The 15,536-nt window shown below is 65.7% G+C and overlaps 1 protein-coding gene across 1 annotated transcript; it reads right to left on the minus strand.

Moving 5' to 3' along the window:
• Positions 1–45: 45 nt before the first annotated feature.
• STK25 (serine/threonine kinase 25) lies at positions 46–5,273 on the minus strand. The gene is made up of 10 exons (XM_090285504.1): positions 5,023–5,273; positions 4,489–4,545; positions 3,827–3,935; positions 3,208–3,365; positions 2,943–3,128; positions 2,610–2,755; positions 2,258–2,372; positions 2,053–2,124; positions 1,020–1,156; positions 46–590 (listed from the first exon to the last, which is right to left on the minus strand). Exons 2-10 carry the CDS (start codon positions 4,522–4,524, stop codon positions 551–553), a joined length of 999 nt encoding a protein of 332 aa, XP_090141630.1. The 5' UTR covers positions 4,525–4,545; positions 5,023–5,273; the 3' UTR covers positions 46–550.
• Positions 5,274–15,536: the final 10,263 nt, after the last annotated feature.

Genomic DNA, 15,536 nt, shown 5'->3' on the forward strand with positions numbered 1-15,536 from the left:
GGTCCCTCTGAGGTCACCGTGTGCTGTGATGACTCAGAAACCAGGTCCTAAGTCAGGTCTTTATTGAAAGTGGCAGGAACCTCTCCATGTTCTAGGAAAACTAATACTGTCACCTCAGAGCAGACAGGGAAGCACGCAGGTTCAGTTCTCTGAAACACACACGTCTGGCTGACACGCGTACTCACGAGAAGCCACAGTACCCGACCCACCACCAGGCAAGGCTACGACCACGGCAGGCCGTCGCGGGCCCTGGGTGGCGAGAAGGCCGATCCGCTCCACAGGCTCTGCGCCTCCGTTCTGGTGGCTGCCACCCGAGCCCAAGGAGGGGACAGCCTGCCGAGGGGCGGAGGAGGGGCTGCCCCTGCTGCCCCCAGGCCGCACGGTTCGCAGGGAGTCTTGCTGCTGGGGGGCCACAGCCCAGTGGGAGGGGAAAGGAGGCAGATGGCCCACGGCACAGGGACGGGCCTGTCCCACAGGGGTTCCAAGTCAGCGCGGTCCTCACAGAGCTTCAGAACGAGACCCTTCTCGCCCCGCTCCACAAACAGCAGCGTTAGCGGGTGGACGTCAGGTGGTTTCTGTTGTGGGAAAACCTGGAGGGGACAGGTCCTGTCACTGCCCCCGGCTCTGGTGCAGGCCCCGCAGGAAGCCCCCTGGGGGCGCCCGCTGAGGCCAGCAGCACAGAGCAGCCTGGGGCGGTGGGGGCACCTCCCAGTGCAGCCCACTGTGGGCCGGAAAGGCTGAGCGCCTCCTCCAGAGACGACCACGGAGAACCCCCAAAGCTGCACTGGCTGGTGCGGCTCAGTGGACTGAGCACCGGCCTGCGAACCAAAGGGTCACTGGTTCAATTCCCAGTCAGGGCACAGGCCTGGGCTATGGGCCAGGACCCCAGTTGGAGATGCAGGAGAAGCAACCACACGTTGATGCTTCTCTCTCTCTTTCTCCCTCCCTCCCCCTCTAAAAGTAAATTAAAAAAAAAAAAACCCTCAAAGCCACCCCGGGCCCCTGGCCAGCTGCCTCACCTCTGCACGCGGTCCACCAGGTGAGCCATCAGCTTGTCCGAGATGCCGGGGCAGGACTCCTCGGCCAGGCTGAAGGCGTTCTCCAGCTCCTCCAGCGCCCCCACGCCGCCGCCGCTCTGCCTGTGCTTCTCTTTGAGCTGCGGACAGACCACCATGCGCCTGGTCAGAGCCCCGCGCCTGTGACTGGCATCTGGGGCCCTGCATCACTGGCCTGGCAAGGAGGAGGGATCAGGGACAGGGCACCCAGCCCTCCCTGCCACACCCCTTACAACCGACACAAATGGGGGGAGCCTGCGCACCTGCCAGGACACCTCAGCTGCCCCAGGCGGGGCTCTGCCTCCCCACGGGGCTCACTGTGGGGGTTGCAGGGGTCTACAGCCCCCCCCCCCCATACACACACACTGGCAGCCAGATCCACCGTCCAACACTGACCGCCTCCCCAGGCCTCGGACCCACGTGCTCAAACTGCGCCCACACGCGCCCAGTGCGCAGCCCCTGCTCCAGCGAACAACCTCCTCCCAGCTCCAGGCTCCCGGGGTCGGGGTCAAAGCATGCCTGCCCTGCCAGGCGCCCATCTTCCTCGGGAAGGCTCTTCTGCACCCTGCCCCCCTTCCTGGACTCCAGGTGCTGCTCTCGGGGGTGGGAGTTGGTCCCATGGCCTGCTGCTGCCTGGAGTGCGGGGTGTGGGGGCTCCCGGCTGCACCATCCTCCCAGGGTGTTACTGCCCACCCGTCAGCAGGTGACACAGACATTGGGGTAAGTCAGCCTGCAGTGTCCCTGCCCCAGGCCTGACGCCAAGAATGAGGCCTCTAGGGCACTTCTGGTCACCGTGTGTGCAGTTCAAAGCCATCCATGGCCGCAGAAGACACGGGCAGGCCAGGGAACCCCAGAGGGTCACGTCTCGGCCCTTTCTAGTTCTTCTGCTACGAAGCCCACCCCCGGGTCAAAGCGCCATCCACTCCGAGGGAGCTGGAAACCCTGTGTACGGGGCGCCACAACCCCCTGCCCCACAGGACCCCAGCCTGGCCCTCACCTCTCCGAAGACGGGCCGCACGAGCGTGGACAGGCACTGGGATCGCGGCTGCCTCTTGACGGGCTCTGCAGACTGCAGAAGCCAGGCCACAGTGGGTTAGCGGGGCAGAGGCCGGGGGCGCTGTGGCTGGGGTGCCGCTCCCTCAGCTGACAGGCCCCCCCCACCCCCCGCTGCATGAGTGGGGTTGGGGCTCAGGGGACCACACCTTCTGGGGGCCGTGCAGGGCCGTGCCCTTGTGCAGCTTGCTGTGTGGACTCGGCCGGATGGTGGGGGGAAACGTCCAGATGGGGCCCTGCTCTCCGTCCTCAGCATCTCCGTCACTGCCGAGGAGGGGAAAGGGTCATGAGAGCCCTGAGGGCCCGGACTCGGGGGGTCCCGAGCACACACCCCTCAGCACCGCCCCCTCACTACTGTCCGAGGTGGCCTCAGGCCCGGTCCAGGCTGCAGGAGCCAGGTGACCCACAGGCCCCAGCTACCAGCACCCAAGTCCCTGCCGGGGAGTGGGGACCCTCGCATGTCACCGCCCCGCGGGAGCCCCGCGGGACGAGCAGGCCTACATGTCGGAGTCCTCGGAGCTGGACTCCTCGCCGTGCCCCTCAGACTTCCAGCGCTTGTAGCGGTCGATGAGCTCCGTGAGGAAGGAGGTCTTCCGGGTGTAGCGTGTGATGAACTTGTGCTTCAGGAGCTCTTTGGCAGTGGGCCGCTGCCAGGGAACGGACACACGTCACCGGGCGGGTGCGGGCCCGGCCCCCGGCCTCTCCGGCAAGCCCCGGGCGCTGTCCGCCCCAGCCAGACCCTCTGTGAGCCTGCCCAGCCCCGGGACTAGCAAGGCCCAGGGCGCGGTGGGAGCCGGCAGGAAGGGGCCGCGAGCCCCGCCTAGAAAAGCTTACGAATCGGGGGTCCTTGTTGAGGCACGCCTCCACGAACTCCTTGAAGGGCTTGCTGTGGTGGCCCTCCAGGGTGGGCGGGCTGTTCTTGGGGATCAGGAACAGGACGCGCATGGGGTGGAGGTCTGAGTTCGGAGGCTCGCCCTTGGCCAGCTCGATGGCCGTGATCCCCAGCGACCAGATGTCGGCCTGCGCAGAGCCACACGGGACGTTGACCACTGGGGGCGCCCGAGCCAGGCCGAGCCCCCCGCACGCCGGCCGTGCCCACCTTGAAGTCGTAGGCTGACTGCTTGATGACCTCAGGAGCCATCCAGAAGGGGGTGCCCACAAACGTGTTCCTCTTGATCTGCGTGTCCGTGAGCTGCCCCGCCACCCCGAAGTCCGCCAGCTTCACGTCCCCCTGCTCCGACAGCAGCACGTTGGCGGCTGCACGCAGGGTGAGGGTGATAGGGCGTCACGCTCGGGGCCACGCAGACCCCCGCCCTGCGTGCAGCCGCCCGCCTCCTGGGGACACCAGCACAGCTGTCCCCAGGGCCTCAGCATCTCTGATCTGGCAGGCCCGAGACAGGGCCCCACGGCCAAGGGCAGCGCCAGCAGCCGCCAGCAAGCAGGGGGGGCCCACCCTGTGCGCCCCCAGCCCCAGGGCCAGCCCACACCTGACACAGGCGAGAACGTGCCCTTTCAGCTTAAATAAGGTCCCTCTCACCCCAGGCGCGCAGGTGTTTTCACACACGGGGACATGCGCCAAGAAAACTCCCCATCACTGGCTGTCTTCTGGCAACAGCTGATGATCACGCCCACATCCCAGATGCCTACCACCCCATGCCCTGGCCTTTCTAGGGTCACGGGGCTCAGGGGCCCAGTGCAAGAGCCGCGCCTCGAGGGACCTTTGATGTCTCTGTGGATCTTGCGTTCCGAGTGCAGGTAATCCAGGCCCTTGAGGATCTCCCGCAGGATGGTGGCTATGTACGTCTCCTCCAGGGGGCCAGGTTTCAGCTGCACACGGGGACGAACAGCAGGGCCTCAGGGCCCGTCCACCAAGGCCGACCACCCTTCCTGCCGCACCACCCGGACCGTCACCAGGGCCTGAGTTTGGCCGCCTCTCCACCGTGGTGGGGGGGACCCTGTGGATGGCGGGGCTTCCTGCTGTTAGCCACTTAGGAAGTGAGATAAGAGTTTCAGGTTCGGATCAGGTGGGTGGGGGGCGGCTGTTCATAGAGAACAAACCCTGGCTTTACCTTCGCTATGAAGGTAGCAGATGAAAATGGGGTCCCAACCATACTCCTGAGCCTGGATGTCTGGGGACACTAAGCCTCCTGCCCCCCCCCCCTCCATGGGCCAGCAGAGGCCCAGGACCCTCAGCGCCCACCAGGGGATCTAAAACCAGCACTTGGATTGGGGCTTAGCCGGCTCCTGACTGACACCTTAGGCACCAGACAGCCGAGGAGAGCAGGCCCGGGAGCCCAGGGCACAGCACGGCGGCCCCACGGCCACCGCCAGTCGGGCCCTGCCCCCAGCACGCAGCCCACTGTTACGGCCTCCACCTCACCAGGTCCAGCGCGGAGCCGCCGCCCAGGTACTCCATGATAATCCACAGCTTCGTGCTCTGCGCCCAGAAATGCCTGTCAGCCCGCGGCAGCGAGCCAAGGCCCCCCAGCCCCATCACACATGCTGCCTGGCAGGGCTCCATCCCTTGGAAACGGCTCCCGCAGCCTCACCCAGCTCCCCTCCCGTCACACCCGTGACAGCAGCTCTGCAGACAGACCCAGTGGCCGAGTCCACTCTGTGACACCCCATCAGAAACCAGCAGGGGAGATGGCCGTCCGGCCGGCTCTCAGCCCCGATGCCCCGCCCACCGCATGCCCAGGCAGTCCCGAGTGGGCGCTGGTGTCCACGGCAGGGGGCTGTCCCAGCTGGCGGGTCACATGGCCAATTCAGACCCTGCAGGCCCCACTCACGCCCTGCCCCTCCCAGGGCTCCCCCTCAGGCTGTGGTTTGGGGGCTGCTCCCCTGTGAAGCCGTGTTGTGCTCAGCTGCTGGGGCCCCTGGCATCCACCCGAGCACAGGCCCCACCCCCAGGCACCTTCAGGTAGGAGCCGAAGTAGCGGGTGATGTAGGGGCTGTCGCACTGGCTGAGCACGGTGATCTCCTGCTGGATGTCCTCGATCTCGTCCTCGGCCTCCTCCAGGTCGATGATCTTGATGGCCACCACCTCCTTGGTGCGGTTGTCAATGCCCTTGAACACCTCCCCAAAGGAGCCCTTGCCGATGCGGTCCAGCTTGGTGAACAGCTCCTCGGGGTCCACGCGCGGATGCTGGGGACACAGGGCGGCGGCCCCGTCAGGGACACAGGGTCCTGAGCGCCGGGAGCTCACCCAGGTCCTCTTCATGTTTCTTGCCTCCTCCCTTTTCCTGCAGGAAACCTGAATGTCCCCTCCCCAGCCGGGGACACCCTCAGGGGGCACAGAGGCACGGCCCCTGCCAGGCGGGGGGCTGCGGAGCGGACGGGAGCCACGCAGGGCAGGTTGTGCCTGCTGCCCAGCCCCCGGCAGGGAGGGCCCGGGAGGCGCACGGACGGGCTAAAGGGACGAGCGCGGAGGTTTAGGCAGCGAGACCGCCCTGTGACGTATCCACCCGACTCATCAACAGCCACAACCCTAACACACCACAGGTTAGCACCTGGGACAAAGGACGAGCTGCCTCTTGCCACAGCCTGAGCTCCCTTCCTATAACCCCAGGGCTGCCACGTCTCCGACCCGAGGCTCAGGGGCAGACCGTCGTCCCGCAAAGCCAAAGGTCACCCATTCAAGGCCCGGCGGGGCAGCCGAGAGCCACGGATCGCTGTTCCTCTCACACACGGATGTTTCTCTCCCTCCCTTCCCCTCTCTGAAAGTAAAATCTTTTCTTAACTGCTCTAAAAAGTCTCTTCCTTAAAGACAACCGGCCAGCAGGCACGAACACACCTGGCAGCCACACCCCTCCCAAAGGGCATCCCCCCCAGCCCCATCCTCAGCACGCTGGACCCTCGCGCCAGCGCGGAGCTGACCCTGGACACCGGGTAGCACAGAAAACTGCCCTCACAAGGCCCTCGGGTTTGAACACAGACACGGTGCCCAGGCGGAGGGAGAGGACGCCCAGGCGTGGGCCATGTGAGGACAGCAGCACCCGAGCGCTGCCAGGCCACCTCGGTGTCCCCAAGCCCGGCCCACGTGGCCTCCAGGCTCCTGAGGACTCCGTATTCCAGCCCCAGCATGGAAGGCGTTCTCAGAAAGCCACGGCCGGGCCTCGCAGGCCCGGTGACACCGGAGCCGACGCCCGGGCCCCCGTGTGGAAAGCGGCCTCAGCAGGGCCTGGGAAGGGCTGGGGCAGGAGTCCAGCTTCTTGTCTGGACAGAAGCAGAAAAGTTTCCACGCCCCACAGGCTTCAAACCCCCCAGGGCACCCCTGCCTCTGAAGAGCTCCCCTCCCACCCCCGCCGCCAGCCAAGCCCCTACGCCAGGGCCAGTGTGAAGGGACAAAACCACGCCTGCCACACCGGGCGCGGGGGCATCAGCCCACGGAGGGAGTGCGCCCCGAAGAGCTCGGCACGCCACGCCCACGCCACGCCCCCCTGGGCAGAGCACCCTGCTCCACACTGACACTACGTGTCAGTCAGAAACCGCCCGTTCCCTGCCTTCCTGGGGCTTCTGACCTGGAGGGAGGCAGGGGACGCCGGAAGGTCCACCCTTGCGAACACACCGAGGCGGAGTCTGGGCGCCGGGCAAGCGGGGGCTGCGGCCACAGCAGGTGCCCCGCACAGGCCAGTGAGCCTGGCTCGGCCAGTTAAGGAGCGTGGCCCCTCTCCCTCCCTCCCCAGGACTGGCAGCCCAGTGCACATGGAGAAGAGACAGCCGTGACGCGTGCAGTCAACTCTGCCCGAAGGCCCCAAAGCCAAGGTCGAGGGCAGGACAGGGAAAGCAGGGCGCGGCCACCCCGAGAGAAGAACTGCCTCTCACCAGTGCACGGCCCACAGCGCTGACCACGGAGCCATCAGCACCTTCCTGCTGGAGACAGAGCCGGCTCTGACCGGGGTGGGAACCTCACTGCTCCCTGCTCAGGCTCAGCCACGTGTGAACCGCGGTCTGGAAAGGGGCCCTCTCTGCCCGCTCCTCTCCCAGTGGCCCAGAGAGTGCGTTCCCTCCGTGCTGAACAAATGGGGGCCCACAGGCTGCCCCCCACCCTGCAGACACCCGGCCACCCAGTGACTCCAGGCCAGTCGGTGCCCTCACCTGCGTCCTCTGTCACTGGCAAGGACAGTCCCTCTCTTTCTAAGGTGGCTTAAGAGAAGCCCCAGAGGGGCTGAGGCCCAGCAGCACCCTTCCCAGCTCTTAGGCCTCTGCTGACGACACGTCCTTCCACCCGGCTCTGCTGAGGACACTGCGTCCCCCGCTCTGCACACAGGGCCAGAGCCGCATCGGGTCCACGGTGGCCACTGAAGGGACCCCCAGGCAGCACACTCAGACCCCACTGCCTAGAGCAGAACACAGAGCACCCCTAAGCCAGAGTCCGGGCTTGACAGGGAAGAGAGACCCCAACCCTCACCTCTCTGCATCCCCACCTCTGCAGGTCAGGGGGTGACGGGGACAGTCCTGGCCACGATGCTGCCACTACTAGCAATCCCACAGACAGCCCAGTCCCACCCTCCCGGGGGAAGGGAAGGCGGACAGCCCCTGCCCTGGGGGCCCGGCTGCCCTCCTGGCAACACACGTGGTCTGGGCCCTCGCTCCACTGGCTCTGGTGATCGAGACCCTTGTCCTCTGAGTCAGTCCCAGTGCTGCCAGATCTGGGGCAACCGCATGGCAGTGTGCCTGCCATTAGTGTCACCCCACAAAACAAGAGGAACCACGCCGTCCCCACCCACCATACGACAGGTGGCAGCCAGTGAGCACCCGCAGCCAGTCAGGCCCTGCAGGCAGGGCAGGACTAGTAAGGAGGAGGGGAAAGGCAGGGCTGGGCACAGGCTGGGGGGACCACCCCACAGGGCTGGGACAACATCTTGACAAAAAGTAGTCTTGTCAGGCCTCTGGCCACCACAAAGGCTGAGTCTCCCCACCCCTGAAAGGACTAAGGGGGCTTCCCGCCTCTGGGGTCCCTTCCCCAGCTCCCCCAGACCTCCCCAGGTCTGACTGGACACCCAGACCAAGCACCATCGCACACGGGTCCTGGGGCGGCCCACAGCTATTTCTCATTCTGGGACCCTCGGGAGCTGCTCCTTAAAGATCGGCTGAAGACAGACCTTTCCCCAGTGCCTGAGTCACGTAATTTACCAGATTCCCAACAACAGACACAAACAAAAACCGGCCAGCATCAGCCAGCATCCGAGAGCATCCGTCAGCACGCCCTGCCCCAAGCCCCTGCCCGTCTGTGGCCACAGCTGGTCCCCGAGGCCCCGCCCAACGGCTGCGCGTGGCCTTCGGGCTTCTCCTAGGAGCCGGCGGGGTCGGGAGGTGAACCCTGCCCCCCGCACCCCGGCCCCCATGGGCACACGCGCCTGCACGCGGTCCCTGCTGATCCTGCGCATCGTGGCTCGCGGTCGCAGAGGGCCCCCCACCTCGCACAGCCGCCTAGGTCGGCCCGAGCGGCGCGCCAAGGGGCACACCTGCCACCGGCCGGGCTCACTGCACCGCAGGTGGGCCCCGCGTCACACCTGCTTTGAAATAACAGAAGGAGACAGACCACGAGCCCCCCACACGCGCCCCCCTTCCCGGCGCAGCAGGTCCTCATTCCGGGCAAACTCAGGGCGCGCTGCAGAGGGTCCCCCAGGGCCACCACCCAGAGAAGACAGCGGACGGCGCGTCACCCGGGTAAGCACACCCGCCCTCCCCAACCCCGGCCACGGCAGGCACCGCCGCGCCCTCCGCTCTCCCCGCACACGCGCTCCCAGCCGCTCTCACTGCCTGCGGAAGGGGTCCCCCAGCGCTCCTGCCCCGGCCGGGCCCCCAGGGTGGACTCCGACCTCCCAGGCCCCGCACAGACGCAGGTCCAGGCTCCCGCCCCCCTGACACTGACCTCCGACGATGGCTCCGCGGGGAGAGGCCCGTGGGCTTCAGCCCACAAAACGCTGCACCGGCGACCCTGCGTCGGCCCAGAGCTGCCCCCACTCTGCCCAGAGGGGCGACACGAGGCTCCTCTTGGAGACCCCTGGGGGCTCCTCTGAAGCCCCGGGATCACGTTCAGAAGGTGTCCCCTCACGACCCTGCAGCCGGGGGGCCCGCCCCAGGGGCCCCGCACGCGCGCGCTCACCTGGTTGGCAAATCCCCGGAGGTGAGCCATGTCTGCGCCGCCCTCAGACCATCCGGCGCAGCCCCGGGAGGTCCCTGGATCCCGCCTGGAGGCTCCGGAAGCCGGCCGCTCGCTTCAGTCAACTGCAGGGAGAGCAGGCCGGCTCGGTGCCCCGATCGGAGCACCCGGGCTCCCGGGCCCGGCGGCCGACCCCTCCTCCGGCCGTCAGGGCACCAGCTGGGGATGGGGGCGGGGCGGGCGGGCGGGAGTCAGGAGAGCCCCCAGCCCCGGGGGGGGAAACCCACCGCAGCGCGCCCGCCCGGGCCCAACGGTCCCCGAGGCCGCCGCCCGTCCTGGGCCTCCCCGAGGCCCCGCCCACCGCGGCCCCCGGCCCGCAGGCCTGCTCCGCGCACCGGCCCGCCCCCAGCTCTGCTCCCCCGCCCCACTCGCCCACCCCTCGGCCCCTCCCCAAACGCCCCAGGCGCGGGCTCGCCCGGCAGCGCGCCCACCTCCGGGGCGCGCCATCCCGGCCTCCCCCGGCCCGCTCCGCAGGGCCCGCGCAGGCTCCCACCCGCAGTCTCCGCTCGCCCCCGGACGCCCGGGCCCTCCAACCCGCGAAGCAACGGTAGTGACGGCGTCGGCCGAAGAAAGGCCGGCGGCGGTAGAGACGGCGAGGGCGGTGCGCGGCGTCGTGGCCCAGCGCGGAGCTCTCTGGGACACCGAGTCCCGCCGCTCGCCCCGCGTCTGGGCCTTCGCCTGCACTGGACTACAAGTCCCGGCAGGCCATGGGGCGGGGCGGTGTCACGGGCCGCAGGCGCGCCGCGGAGCTCCCTGGGACTCCGAGTCCGGCTTCCTGAAAGGCTTCGGACTACGTCTCCCGGCACGCCGCGGGGCGGCGACCGGTCCTGGAGGCGGGGCCAGGCGGGGCACTGGGGCGGTTCTGCGCTGCTCTTCTCTCTCTGCTCGCGTGCGCTTCCTCCGTCCTTAACCCGCCCCCCTCCCTCCTGTCCCGCATCCCACCCCCACGCAACCCCCGCCCTGGTGGGCCCCGCGGTGGCAGCAGCCCGGTGTCCGCGGAGGGATGAAAGGGCCGACGAACGGGTCAGTCCACACCCGGAAAGGGAGCGCCGCCTGTCCCCTGCTCAGCAGGGCGGGGCCCGCAGGACCGACGCCCCGTGCACCCCGCCAGCCTCGGAAGGACACACACTGCGTGGCTCCGTGGCCCGGGGTCCCTGGGGCAGCCAGGTTCACAGAGGCGGAGCGGACGGCGGGGGCGGGGAGCGAGCGTTGATGGGCCGGGCCCCGGGGCGGGTGCGAGAACGTGCCCTGACCGGAGGCGAAGGGCAGGTTGTGGGTGTTCATCGCACTTGCTACGTAAGGGGAGATGCAGAAGGACGCGGGCCCAGCACGGAAGAGCCGTGAAAGCATCAGTGCCGAGAGAAGTCCGCCGTCACGGAGACAGACTGTACGAGCTCCCCCGCAGACGGCGTCCGCAGCACGCCCGTCCACGGGACGGCAGAGGTTTCCAGGCGCCGGGGAGCGGGAGGCGGAGGCACTACTCAGCGGGTGCGGCGTGTCTGTTTGGGGCGACAACCCCTGGAAATAGAGAGCGGTGGATACACTCAATGCCACTGAACCACACACTTAAAAGTGGTTCATTCGGCCCCGGCGCGCGTGGCTCGGCGGACTGCGCGCCGGCCCGCGGACCGAAGGGTCTCCGGTTGGATCCCCGGTCAGGGCGCAGCCTGGGCTGCGGGCCAGGTCCCCAGCTCGGGCGTGCGAGAGGCAGCCACACATCGCTGTTTCTTTCCCTCTCTCTAAAAATAAATGAAGTCTTAAAAAAAACACAACACACCCAACAGTGAAAAGACAACCCAAAAAGAAAAATGGAGTTAAACAGGACAGCTCACCGAAGGGTACACGGATGGCGAGCGGCGTGTGAACAGACGCTCAGACATCACCAGCCTGCAGGAACACGCAAACGTAAGTGATGGGACACTGCTCACGTACTAGAACGGCTAAACTAAACAATGCCGACACTGCCAGAGGCTGGCAAGGGTAGGGTGGCCAGCCATCCTAGTTTTCCTAAGTTTCCCACTTGTAACACTGAAGGTCCTGCACCCCAGGAAGCACCCTGCACCCCCAGTCAGTCCTGGGCTACGCAGGGGCGTGTCACCTGGTTGCTGGGGGTGAGGAGGCAGAGCCCCGGACTCCTGTGTGTGGCAAATTGCGTGAATGCTGAATGGTGTGGCCACTCTAAACTCCAGCTGAGCAGTTTTCAAAAAGTCAACTACACACTTAACACAGGAGCCAGCATCCCCACTCCTGGGTAATCACTCCCGAGAACACAAAACTGGTCTTCACACAATAGCCTGTACTTAAATGTCCACAGCATGTTTAGTCATCAGAGCCGCCAGCCAGGGACCTCCTGGAGGTCCTTCAGCTGCCGCTGGGTGAGCTGTGGTCCATCTGCAGGTGTATTATCTTAAAAAAAATTTAATAATTCCTCAATATCAAAGATGGAGTCAGCATTCAGCTTTCACACATATGTACGTCTACACAGACCTGCAGTTTCACATGCATGACTGCGCGCAGTTTGTTCAAGATCCCAATAAGGTCCATGTGATTTATGGTTAGTGGGCTTGTCTCTTTTCCCTAATCATTTAGGTGCTGAAGAAACCCACCAGCTGCCCTGTGGAGGGCCTCAGCCTGCACTCTGCAGACCGACCCCCACTGCCCCAAGCCGTCTCCCCCTCCCCGTGCCAGTCCACCTCTGTCTCTCTGTCCGGTGACGCCAAGTTGGACGCCAGCCTCCACTGTTCCTGTGTGGAGGCCCAGGTCCCTGTACTGGACAGCTCGCATACCCCAGGTCAGGGGACAGCAGCATGTCTTCCTGGAAAGCCCTGGAACCCGGGTTGTGAGGATGCCCCAGCAGGCTGCACTGCCCAGGGTGAGCCCGGCTCTGTGCTCGGGGACACTGCTCTGAGGTCGTGCCCAAGTGGGGCTGGGCAGGCCCTGCAGGAGGGCGCAGCCCCCAGGGACTGCAGCACCCCTCTCCTCAGGAGGGACGGGGCATCTTAGAGAAGAGAGATTTGGGCACAGAGTCAAAGCCAGGGGAGGCTGGGGGGCCCAGGATGCCAGATGACCCTGGAACCTCAGCCCTAGCTCCACTGCGGGGCCCGGAGGCACCAGCCCCTGAGTGTAAGCTTTCCACGTCAGAAGAGCCCCGGTGTCAGGGACGGGACAGCACACCTCGCGGCCCTGGGCCTGGCCCACTGGGTGCAGGACACACGGCCTCACATCTCGGTGAGCCAGAAACCAACCAGGAAAGCCGGCTCTCGAGCTAGCTGTCACCCGCAGAACGAGTAAGTACAAAAGATGCAAGAATTGAATCCTTATGGGTGTTTTAGTCCGACGGCCGGTGATCTGAGGGGACGGAGGGTTGTGTACCCCGACAGACTATCCTGATATCGCAAACGGACCCATTTTGTAAGAAGAAAAGGGTGCGTAAGGGGCTTGGAATTCAGGGTAAAGGTCAATCAGATAAGGGCTGCAGCCCGGCCATTTTTCTAGCGTCCCTTCGTCTGCTGAATCGGCATTCTGGGTGCAAAGTCTCTCCCTGGAGGACACGGTTCCAATACCATCTTGATGGCTTGCAGTCCTCCTGGGGCACAGAGGTCACCTCGCTTGCAGGTCTCCTGGAGTCAGGGTGGCTCCGATCATGCACTCTGGCTCCTGGAACAACAATTTTCTACCTGCATTAGTCACTCAGCTAATTAACTAGAAGCTAAAGCTAAAGATGTTTTAACTCTTGAGTTTCCCTGTCAAGCCCAGTATTCCGAGCCAAAGCCCAGGGCGTGACCGCAGCCAGGTGTTGTGGCCCAGGGCTCCGGTGGCCCCCCCGCCACTCCACACGGACGCTCATGGCTGCACGTGTGCAGTGGGATGTCGGCCGTGTCAGCTCACTTCTCCCCTCAGAGCCGCTGCCATCTGGGACAGAAACCCCACGTGAAGCTCGGAGACCCCGCGAGGCCTCTCAGGGCACGGGGCCAGGAATGCAGAGCCAACCCGTCACATCTACCTGAGGGCCACCACAGGCTGGCGGAGGCCAGCGCCCTCTCTGGGGTTGCTGCCATATCCTTCCTCCTGGTTGTGCGGTCTCATCTTCTCTCCAGGGACCCAGATCCGTGAAGTGACCGGGCCTGGGCATTGGGGAAGGGGCTGGCCCCCTGACATACCGACCAGCACCTCTGTGGCTGTCCCTTTGCTCTGCTCCACTGCCAGACTTCCGTCATTCTCTGTGTCAACTGCTGGAATCTGGTGATCCCCTTCCGCCCTCAACCAACTGGTCCAGGTGGTGGCCCTGGGGGAGAGAGAGACAGAGTCAGAGACAGTCAGAAAGACAGAGAGACAGAGAGACAAACAGGCAGGTAATCAGTACTCAAAACATGTCACGTCCCAACTATGTGAGCCCATTTCTTTACCATACCTGTGTCCCCGAGGTTATTCTTGGAGGCATCGGCCCGGGGGAAAGTCCTGCACACTGTTGTGCTGGAAGGGGGCAGTCAGCCCCACGGGCCGTCTGCACTACAGGAATCACAAACACTACAAGTCCCTGTCCCAGCCGGCTGTCGATCTGACAGTGAGCCCCACCTGTGGGCGGGGGTTCAGCCGCCAGGGGAGTGTGGGGACAGCCAGAGAATGTGGGTGCTTGAGTGACAGAGGAACCATGACTGGACATGAGATTCACATCAGGGGGCTGGGGTGGCCGTGACAGACGCCACAGACAGGGGCTGGGCAACAGACACTCATTTCTGACCATCTGGAGGCGGGGGGTCTGAGGCCGGGCCGCGGGCCAGCAGGGCCACTTTCTGGGAGAGCCCTCTGCTTGGCCACAGGGCCACCTCTTTGCTGTTCTTTAACATGAGGCGCAGAGAGTGACCAGCCTGCAGTGTCTCTTCTCCGGGTCACTGGCCTGTCGTGGGGCCCGCTCTCACGGCCTCGTCAGACCGTTACGCCCGAAGGCCCCGCTAGTGGGGTCCAGCATGTGAATTTGGGGGCCCCGTCCAGTCCGCAGCAGTCCTGTGGGAATTGCTCTAAAAGGAAATGTCGGGGCCAGAAGCAAAGCAGGAGGGAAGCAGCTGCGGCCGCCCACCCGCCCATGGGGGCCGCGGAGCCGGCGGGAGTCCCACCCCCTTCCGCCTGACCTCTTCTCCTTTCTGTCCTTTGGATTCAAACCGGCCTCCCCCCCATCTGACTCACGGGCGCCTTCGGCCTTGCCGTCCACGCCCTTCATCATTAAGCCGTCAGGGCAGCGAGGTTTTGCTCGCTGTCACAGAATCTCAGGAGCAGGGGCTGGGTCTGTTGACCGCAGAGAGAGACTCGGTGGAACTGGAGACAATGTCTAGGCCCCCTCGCAGTCTCGGCTCCAGACGCCCACCCACCACAGTCTGGAGAACCAGACGGAGTTACTCAACGCTGACCTCAGGGCCAGATGCCATGGTCAGCGCCCCTCACCCTGGCCCCAGCCACGACCCCGACCATGGCCCTCACTTCCTCGGTCACCACGACTCGTGATTCTCCCTGTGTGACCCGTCCCCTAGAAGCCGTGGGGGAGCCAGGTCCCTGAGCAGGCACACCTGGCCCGCTGCGGGCCTTTGCTTTCGGGCTGCAGGCTCCTCGTGGAGTTTGACTGGGCTTTGGTGTGCTCGGGCGAGCAGACCCTGTGACACCTGTGGGGAAGGCAAGGCAGGGAAGACAGCCCTCCTACCGCCTTCAGCGGGGACACCAGGTCAGAGGTGAGGACACGCGTCAGGGGTTGGGGGCGCAAGTCCTGAGGAGGGGCCAGCAGCAGACCCAGGCTGGGGTGGGGGCTGCAGCACTGGAGGCCCACGTGAGCCTTCTGAACCTCAGAGGCTGGGGTCCCCCAGGCCCCTCTCCACCTGAGACCCCGTTTGTGGGGGAGGGGCCCCAATGGGCAGAGGGTTGCTGCCCACCCCCTCAGAGGGGCTTCTCTGCCACACCTGCTCCAGGCCTGTCCGGCTCTCTGTGGCCTTTAATGACCCCACCTGCACGGTGACCCAGTGCTGGCGTCAGAACTCGGTTGCGACCCTGGTTCGGGGCCTGCGGTTGGGGTGAGGCTGCCTGGAACCTCTACCCCAAGTGTGGGCTCTTCCAGTCGAACCGACTCGCCTCCTCAGGGGTCAGGAGCGCACCGGGGGGTTGGGGGGCAGATTGGGACAGGATGGCACCACCCCAGACTGCGGCTTCCTCCTGGGAGCGCGCGTCCCAGAGGGACCACCCCAGGCCTCCGAGACCCTGACCAGGCAGGGGTGGGT

This window comes from Furipterus horrens, unplaced genomic scaffold (assembly GCF_987537825.1).
Source record: "Furipterus horrens unplaced genomic scaffold, mFurHor1.1.pri manual_scaffold_1, whole genome shotgun sequence".
Taxonomy (NCBI): Eukaryota; Metazoa; Chordata; class Mammalia; order Chiroptera; family Furipteridae; genus Furipterus; species Furipterus horrens.